Source organism: Vigna angularis, chromosome 2, assembly GCF_016808095.1.
Source record: "Vigna angularis cultivar LongXiaoDou No.4 chromosome 2, ASM1680809v1, whole genome shotgun sequence".
Lineage (NCBI taxonomy): Eukaryota > Viridiplantae > Streptophyta > Magnoliopsida > Fabales > Fabaceae > Vigna > Vigna angularis.
In genome coordinates this window covers 45164670-45175260 of record NC_068971.1, presented here as the reverse complement: position 1 = coordinate 45175260, position 10591 = coordinate 45164670, and the positions used below count along the sequence as shown (strand labels likewise).

Sequence of the window (10591 nt, the reverse complement as noted above, 5' to 3'; positions counted from 1 at the left end):
TCTTTCAACCTCAGTCATTCTAATTGCTCCCTAGGATGTCTTCAAACGAAGTTTCTTACTAGTAGCAACCTACGACTAGGTTTTAAGAAATTGATTAGAATTAGTTCTATTTGAAGTGAGGGAGACATTTAATTATGGTTTGCAAGAAACATAAAATAAAATGGCCGGTGCCATATATTAGTGTCTCCAACTTAAAGCAAATTTGTTAAATCTACCAGAAAGAACACCTGCAAATACACCAACTGAGAATTAAGATAACATATCAATATCAAAAAAAGAAAAAAAATAGATTATTTAATTAACATGTTACATAAACATTACATATACATAGATTCGAGGTGAAACAGCAGCAAACCTCAGTATAACCAGAAGGTGGTACTGTACACAAGGAAAAGAAAAGAAAAACGAAATGGAAAGAGACTAAGAAAGATACACTTTCCACACACTACCTTTCCTGGTGTCTAAGCAAAGACTGGATATAAGGCTTCTCCCATAATTCATTATTATATCTTACTTACCTTTTTCCTTATTAAGATTTTTGCATTATTAGTATAAAAGGTTATTTACCATCTGATGGATAGTAACTAACTAGTAAGGGAAGCCCCAGAGATTAGGATTTTCATCCATGTAGTCATAATCTGTAGCAGAAAAATTGTCAAAACGAGGAGGGCTGAGTAGCATTCCTTCAGCCATGTTGACCAGAATATTCGGCATGTCAAAGATCAAGTCATCATCCACGAAGTGGTTTAAGTTTCCCCCTGGAAACTCTTGTGCCATTGAAACCGAAAGATTCCCTCCTCGGCTTCCTTCACTCAGTGCATCATTAGCTGCTCCGACGGCGGCTGCAGCACTGGCAGCAGCCATCTGAATGTCACGAGCAGCGGATGAAGCAGGAACGGGAAGAGAAGAGGCGGAGTCAGGGAAGTTGAGTTCGGCATCCTTCCCCTTAAGAGCAAGCGCTGCCACGTCATAGGCAATAGCCGCCATTTCAGGGGTGGCAAATGTCCCTAACCAAATCCTGTTAGGTTTTCTGGGCTCACGGATTTCAGAAACCCATTTTCCACTGCTCCTACGCCTCACTCCACGGTACACAGGGTGGCGCCCTGTGTTACCGTTAGAGGCTCCGGTGCTTGATGCAGCACATGTGGTACCGTTGCTGGAACGCATGGTGGTGATGTGAAGGCTAAGGGATATCTGAGGTGAAGGTGGAAGAACTTGGATGATGGCAGTTGGCAGTTGAGGGGAGCCATTTATTGGGGTTAGAATTGCGATGGCTGGAGAAGGAGTTCTGAGATGGGAGTGCAAACCAGTTGTTGATGAACTACGGTGTGTGAAGGATTAGGGTGTAAGCCAGCTTGGTGATGTTGGATAACTGGGTTGGAGTTGGAGAGCGTTTTAGCAAAATTATAAAATAAAAATCAAAAAATCAAGGTATTAGCTGCTTGCAGCTCCCCTTAAAACCACGTCAAAATTATCAACAGTGATAATGCACTTTGTCTGTCAATCGATATAAATGCACATCACTAACCACCATTCTTCGTTTTTTTCAACAGGGATTTTGATATGTTGGAGAGAACGTAAAATTCCATCTTATTACTATTATCTATAACGCAATATAAGAGTGCTGACATGGATTTTTCAGTGGCTAAATTTTATCAGCCGAGCGAGGTTATGGTTTTCTTAGTTACCCTTCGTTTATTTTGTCCCACCAATTAGGTAGGGTTTCTCCTCCTGCTGCTGCCTTGCTATGAGAATTTGGAAGGCTTTACGAACTTTTTCTTCCTCAGCACATGTTTTCCGAACATGTTTTACCATTTTACTATGCTATATGTATGCTGCCATTTGTAGGTTATTAAAAAGGTTCCAGACGCATGAAAGAGCTATCAGACTGGATCATATAGACTCGTGAAATCACTTATCTCTTCTTTTAGGGATACATCTAAAGGAAGTAGCTGATATATAAAAAAGATTAATACACTTATCTCTTCTTTGCGTTTATCTCTTTCCTATCAGAAAGTTGAAACTTTCAGTCAAGAAGGAGAAATGAAAATACTCTCCACTTTATTAATTCACAGCGTTAGAAATCCAACAAGGCTTTTATTATCACAATTATTTTTTTCGTTATAAGTCAGGTTGAAGCCCGTAACATATTATTCTCACACATAATATTTAGCAAAGTTTCATAGCAAATGATAAAATTGTCAGATTTCATCAAAAGTAGCTTAATAAAATATCATTTAATTGATATTGCAAATGAATATTCTTAAGCTTCTGCCTATATATGTAGTTTGGTCAATTGATGAGCTGCTTAAAAAAAATAATTAAGCTCTTGTCTATTTTTCCTGTTTAATCACTAGTTTTGACAACTATCATCTTTCATTATATTCATTCAACGCTGAAAGTTGAAGATTCAAACAGAAGTTAACTTGAGACATAGCAACTACCAATGAATTGATTGAGAATATATATATATATATATATATATATATATATATATATATATATATATATATATATATATATATATATATTTATATATATATATATATATATATTTATATATATATATAATTTGAAAATTTAAATATAAGATGAAGTCTTATATTGTGTAAAGATGATAAAATATTGAACACCATATAAAAAATAAAATTCATAATTTATTATTTTAAGATTTTGGGTTAAAAATGTTGTCAATTCTTTGTAAGACTCATATTTAATTAAGGTTGAAGGATTGTCTTGATAATTAATTTAGATGGAATATAGTACAAATTCACAATATCTATATGTTCTATTTTGGGGTTTATAAAATAAAAATACAAAACTAATGGTTTTGAATAAAAACATTTGGATATATTTCTTAAACACTCATTAATGGAGCAAAGAGAACATCCAAAAGCATTTTATTATATCCTTTCCTCTTCAAATCTTATTGAAATTATTTGCTCAACTAGATTCTTTATATATTATACTCATTTAAGTTGGTAATTAAGATAAATTAATCACTTTGGCACGATTTTCTTAATATTTACATGAAAGACTCAATAATAATGAAAGATGAGTTAAATTTATGTAAAGAATAGAAAATTATCTCAATCTAAAAACTTTAAAATAATATGATTGAAGTAATTTTTTTATCTCTACTTACATTCGTATTTGAATTTTCTAACACTCATTGTATAGTATGCTTGTATGGGCGAATGAGAGACTGCGGAGCCAGATCAAGGTGGATGAGTGATCCCAAATCCTATACAACATAAATCAAGTTTACTAGTAAGTGTTATTTATTAGAAATTGAACTATGATTACGACTCTCTTAATCATAAATTTATATCGAAATCTATAAAGAGATAGATGACTACATTTATTATGAACATTTTACTGTGTCCGTCAATCGGTTAAATTATTAATTCGAGCGTTGGAGTTGTGAAACGTCAAAGTGTCTTTTACAAGTATCCGTCTGTACAGTTTGAAATACAAACATCAAGAACATAGAAGAATCAAACTATGTATATATTGAAGATAACACAAGCTAACTAGGAGAAAAAATGTAAAAGAGTGTTTGATAATAATTCTCGACTTCCTAGTTAAAATACTCTTATTTAAATTTGAACAAGATCACGTGATAATGAGTTTCAGAACATTTCTGAAAGCATATAGTATCTAGTTACGCTATGTTTAGAACAACTTTCCCCACATCAATTCTACCAACTGTACTCTCTACCTTCCATCCGAGAGATTAAGAGAGGAGTGTCCCTTTCTGTACTCCACAATGAGCATGGCAATGGTTCTAAGTGCATGCACTTTAAGAAAATAAATGATAAAAATTATCAACGGATATTATCACTTCCTTGACCAATCACACAAGTGGTTGCAAAAGTAAAACTGGTAGCCAATTACTACATTCAATAGATTTGGCCTAAATAGAAACTTGGAAAAAATTTGTTCTTCCCGATTATAGAAATTAATTAGAGTGTAATTTTGATTTTGATGTTTTTTATTATTATTATTATCAAAACTTTAATGATTTCGCAATTCAAATTTTCAATTGGTAACCGAATCAGAAATGATAGTTCCCGTGTGATGGAGTTAGGGGTGGAGATGAAAAGGGGTATTTTTCAAATGGAGGTCTCAGATTAATAAATTACACAGCATGGTGTAAACTTTTGCTATGCCCTTCACAGAAACTGGAATTCTTTGCCTTTCCAGGGACATAAGAGTTAGAGACCACATACCTTCAGGAACTTTTTAAGAATTTAATTTTTCGTGTTTGTTTATATTCATTTTTTCTGGTGTACATTTTTTACATATTACTTTTTTTTTTCTTTCATCCTAACTTATCTTTTGAATGTAAAGGAATTGTTAATAATATAAAAGGGTGAATTATTTAACAATAGTTTTAAAAACTGTTTCAACATTTGCTATAGTATAGGTTGTTCCTATTACGTGGAAGAGTTGAATTTTCCTTGTGGAAGAATCTAAAACATTAAAATTAGAAATTTAATTTATATTGTTAAACACATTGTCTCGATAAATTAACTCAACTTTCAAATATCAAAAACCTCAATTTAGATAGAGTAATTTAATTTTCTCTTTGCCGATTTGTGCCTCTCTCTCTCTCTCTCTCTCTCTCTCTCTCTCTCTCTCTCTCTCTCTCTCTCTCTCTCTCTATATATATATATATATATATATATATATATATATATATATATATATATATATATATATATATATTAAATATTTAATGTGAAAAATATAAATGAGAGAGATAAAGTAGTATCAAGAACTTTAGTTTTATACTTCTATATAATTTTTAAAAAAAATATTCCATAATTTTTTCTTATTTAAAAAAAACATATACCAAGAACATAGTTTACTATTGAAAATTTACTTATCCAAATCCAAGATGATGGAATTCTTTGTATATATTTAGCTGTATGACATTTTTGACATAATAAAAATTTTGATTCCATAAAAGAGACATTGCTTCACCAATGACCAACACAGACAGAAAATTTTGGAAGATATTGCAATTGGATAGGGATATGGATAGGATGTTTCCTACTTACTTTTCTTTTGTGAGTATTTCAACATACGAATCTTTGGATACATGACATAAGCAGGTATGGTCTAAGGGCACTTAACTCTTTATTTTTGCATAAAACTATTATTAATTAATTATATTTTTTATAAACTAAAAAAAATAAACAAGAACTGAAAAATTAGTGGAATCAGAACATAATAAAATATTAGATTTTGTTACTTTCTAACAAACTAATGTCAGAAATAGTTAAACGGGCTGGGCTGTTGCTAATTCACGAGGCCCGTATACTTTAATTTCGAAAGGCAATTTTTTGAAAAACCAAGAGACCTACCATAACAGTAAATCTATTATCGTTATCAAATCTTAAAAAGTGAAACATAAAATATTATATAAAAGCAGTATTTTAATTCTAAAAAATTTAAATTAATGAAATACTTTTTTGTTAAATAACTTCATTCTAATTAAACAGGCTTTACATTGAGCTAAGTGAAAGCGAGATGGACTGGGTTAATACTTTTAATCGGCCACTAACCTGCCAAATTAGCACGACAGAGCAGTCGAGAAATAAAAATAATTCAAAATATTAATTTTTCTGTTATAATTTTTTAAGATGTACAAAAGTATTGTAATTTAAATTATTAATATTTATAAATTCAGTTATAATTATTAGTTATAAATGATTTAATAAGTAAATATAATAATTATTTTAATTTATATAATTAAAAATATTAATTAATCAATTAAAAGCTTTGAAAATATTTATATAATTAATTTTTTTTTATATTTCTTTATTTATAAATCAAAACTTTAAAATTTTAAATTACAAATTAAAAAAAATTAAAAATTGAGAGGTCAACCCACCAACCTATTTTTTAACGAGGCTAATTACAAATTTTAACTCGTTTTCTTGTAATCATATTTAATAGGTCTAGTTCGAGCGAAAACAGATTAATTTATTTTTTCATCTCTACAATATATATACACACAAAAACATAAAAGGTACAACATTTTTGGATTTTTCACCTCATGTAAAAATAAATTTTATCAATTTCATTATTAAGCTATAAGTTTTGTTAATATGATTGTTTATGTAAATTTTTGTTGAGATTAAAAATTAATTATTTAGTGTCTTTTCAACTATAGGTTTTTAAAATTTATAGTTAAATTAGATTTTATCACAGTTTAGTATTTAAGACCTTATGAGAAGTAGAACGTAGTGAGGTCTCAGATGAGCGTATCTGGTCTTTTGGTCCTGTCATTGTATTTATAAGTGTTCATAGATCAAAATAAAAACAAACTTACTTGGAGATTCGGTTAGTTACTTATAAACGGCTTATCAATATCTCTAATGAAGTATCTTTGGTTATTTTATCGTCTGCTAGAATACTGGCCCAATAATAACTTAAATACTGACCCAATTATGGTCTAACATTTGTTGTAGCGAAAGGACTGAACGACCTTGATCAGATGGACCGAACGATCCATATTGTATACCATACACATTGAATAAAAAAAGAAATGTTACTTATGTGAAAATAATTTATATATTTTCTACCAATAATTTTAATGGAAAAAGTATTTATTAGTTATATTTATAGTCATAATATTTGCACGATTTCTTTATTATTAAAATTTATGACTGTTTATGACTGTCTATGATAATATTGAAATTCAGCCTTTTATATTTTTGTTATGCTCTTTTGCATGAAATATTTACTGTTATAGAGTTTATTATTAATGTTATACAAAAAGTTTATTCTTAACGTAACAAAAGGAGGATACGATAACGATTTTATTCAACATAATATGAAAGAAAAACATCATCTAATGCAAAGTAAAGGTTTCAAGATGTTAAGTATTAATCATTTGATACCTACATGATTAGTTTGAATTTCATGCTTAATTTGCTATCTCTATGGTTAATTTTAATATTCAAGTTACATCTTTCAATTCTTTTATTAAAAAATGAAATTTTTTCCAAAGATCACATTACATGCACTTAATTTGTGTATTATTATAATATTATATCACTCAAATAAAAAAGTGATAAATTTTAAGTATATGTTCGTAACCTTAAATGTTTTGTTTATGGGCTCGTAATTGTTGCTATGTGTCTTCGGATCTTGATTCATAATGGGCTAAAGTTTTATAAATTTGGGCTTTGGTTTCCCAAAGAAGTTCCTTTTAAATAGAAATGTATATACTATAGACAACAACAAAAAAGGATAAAAATGGTATTTGAATTTTTTTAAGTACCCGTTTAGAAAACATAGCAAGTAAACTAATTGAAATAATGTAAAATCAATTTCTTATACTGATGAATAATTCAAGATCAAGAGAAGGAAACTATTGATTATTTTAATATCAATTATATTTTTCATTCAGTAAATGCAATTTTTAAGTACCCGTTTATAAAACATGGCAAGTTGTGCATTTTAGTTTCCATTCATACTTTTATTGAGAAATTTCGTAATAATAATTTATCAACGTACCTTATGTATGGTATTGATGTAATTGAAAATTAATTATTTGATGTGTGCATAAATCTATGAATAACAAATTTGCATGTTTGAATGCCCATACTATACTACAAATGAATCCTTACAGTTTTATTTTTCTTGATGGTAATTCAAATAACACTATCAGCAATTACATAGGTAAATACATACTGATACGCTAGTTAAGCCATTGCAAAACAAAGACAAGTGAGATTCAAGCGTGATTTCTACGACGGAACGAAAATAAAACAGGAAAATGAAACAACACAAACAAAGTGATTTTATTAAAAAAAGAAACTATATGTTATGTTTTTGCTGAAATATTAGTAGGTTGTTCCGAATTCTTGATTTTGGTATATTTTATTTGTTATTTATCCTTTTCTTTTGTCTAGGCGAAATAATTCACGTGATGTTATACTTCGTAGATCCCTAGTAGTGCGTGGAAGGCATTATTGACGTACCCTTTGTTTGACATACTAAAACTTTTTGAACGAAGATGTGATTTTTGTTCTCTCACATCAACCAAAGTTTTTTTTTTTCTTCATTCCTGTTTGATAAATTTGGTGAAAAAAGAACCGTTTTGGAACTTCCGATATTCTACTTCGTCGATTACATTTTGGTAGAACTTCTCAAACGTTGTTGACTTGTTTTCTTAAAGTAATGTAAGTGAGAGAACTTAAACGAATAATATTAACTCACGGGCTTCTTTTAAATTCGTCGGTTGAGTGTGTTCATGTCACTTTACAAGACTCATTATTGATAATTTAATTAATATCCCATTTTTCACGGGCAACTTTACGATTCGTTTTATTTCTTCCATAAGGCGTTAAGCTTTTATGGCATTGCAGTTTACGAAGTGAATCAAGTATAAAAAAATTGGGTGCAACTTTAAGAATATAGAAGAGAAAAATGAGGCGGCGGCTATAGGGGTATATGTGCATGAAACGAAACAGCTTTGGACATTTGGCTATGATTCAACCAAAGATACTTTTGCCGCTGGAAAAATAAAGCCAGTCCCTTTAATTACCACTGCTTAAATCAATAACCTCTAACTTTCTCATTCCTCATCATTAAGCTTTTCTTAGCCTTTGACAACTCACTCCCTAACAAACATAACCCTATTATTTTATCATCACACACGATCTCTCATTAATAGACACTTCAAAATGAACCCCCAAGTTTACCTCTTTCCCATGCCACAATCTGCCACAAGTTACCCACATTTTGCTGTTTCAAAACAGGAACCAGTTTCTTAGGTTGTTCTGTGAGTATGCTTTGTTTTATTTGGTGCTAAATATTGAAGTAACCGGAGAGTGTAGGAAGAGAGTTTGTTTTTGAAGGAAATGGGTCCGGAAATCATGATGGGACAAAGGCCCACATTTGATCTCGATGAATCACTATCTCTTATAGTGACAACCATCCGTAAGCAGCAATTTTGAATTTTAGGGTTGCTTTTTTATTGGACATACCAAGCTTTTTCGTTGATATTGTATCTCGCCATGACCCCATCTAATGATCGAATCGAATCAAACCATCGTAAATCTCAATCCTACCAGTATCCACCCGACCCTAACTTTACATTATATTCATCTCTCTAACTTCAAAAACGTCGCTATCAATTAACCTCCAATACATACACATTATAAATATTCCTACCCTCATCCTTATGATGATAACGATGATGATAATATGTAAAATTCCACCACGAAAATTAAACCAAAACAATGTGAGACTCGTAGAATCGTCAGTGATGATTTGACATGCCTATAAAATCACGTATAATTATAATATTTACCTAATAGTCTAAAGCCGTGACAGTAACATCTCTCTAATTGTCTTAAGGTTTGTTTTTGAAAAGTTAATAATTTTGGTATGGTTAAAAAAATAGAGTATGTATGGATTTTGTTTGTGAGTATGGTATATTTGGTCAGGAAGCTTTTGAGATTAGGCTTTAGAAATTGTGTGATCCGATGCTTGAGGGAAGAAAGAATCGACAAAAGTTTTGTGAGGATTTATTTAATGTTTACTGTGCGTGGAAAAGGGGAATAAATAAATAAGTAAAAAATAAAATGTCAACTTGTGTGTGAAAGAAAGAGAATTATTAGAAAGGAAGGGCGTGATGGCCAGCTAGCTATAAAAGGGAGGACCCACTTTCCCAATTGCTGTCCCGACAGGGGCCTCGGGTTTCGGCCTCACGAAACCCAGGTCATCCAGACTCACCCACCTGCAAACTGTTCATACTCTGAATCTAATCTGAATTTCTCACATTCTATACGCTTTCATACTACTACTACCATCTACTCTCAATTTCTTAATTTTATATTCCTTTTAATATTTTTTAATTCACCTAAATTTCTTTTTATATCCATACCAAATTAATAACACCATTCTAACTCAAAGGATGCTCATTCACACTGCCACACAAACATTTGCTCAATAGTTCATCAATTAACTTTTTCTTTTTAATTTAATTTATTGGTTTTCAAAATTTATACTCACCTTTCCTCTATTATTGTATTCTTGTACTGAGTATCATTAACAAAAAATAACTTTCTTTAAAAGATTATTAGGATGAGACATTTTCAAGAAAACAGTGAGTTTAATATTGATATCGTTTTCAATTATATATATATATATATATATATATATTAGAGTTGTCAAAATGGATAATCCGGTTCGATCCGGTTCAGCCCACTACAGATTGGTCACTTAATGAACCAACCCAATCCGGTTCACTTATTAGTGAGCTGAAAAAATTTGAACTCAGCCTAATCGAGTGGATTAAATGGGTTGGCTTAGTGACTCACTTAATTATAATTTTTTTTAAATAAAAAAATTATAACTTTTTTTAATTCAAATATAAATAAATTTCACTCTAAAATGATGTTAAACTCCAAATACAATTCAAAATAAAAAAATATCATATAATCTGAGCCTATATAACCCAAAAACAAGTACAAAAGGCGAACAAATAATTTTTTAATATTGATAACTTTTGTATCACTTGTCCACTTATAATATTATAATCTTGAATAGATAAATCTATAATATT

The 10591-nt window shown here is 30.2% G+C and overlaps 1 protein-coding gene across 1 annotated transcript; it reads right to left on the bottom strand.

Moving 5' to 3' along the window:
- Positions 1-277: 277 nt before the first annotated feature.
- LOC108318860 (ethylene-responsive transcription factor ERF024) lies at positions 278-1848 on the bottom strand. Its single transcript, XM_017556268.2, has one exon. It carries the CDS (start codon positions 1165-1167, stop codon positions 589-591), a length of 579 nt encoding a protein of 192 aa, XP_017411757.1. The 5' UTR covers positions 1168-1848; the 3' UTR covers positions 278-588.
- Positions 1849-10591: the final 8743 nt, after the last annotated feature.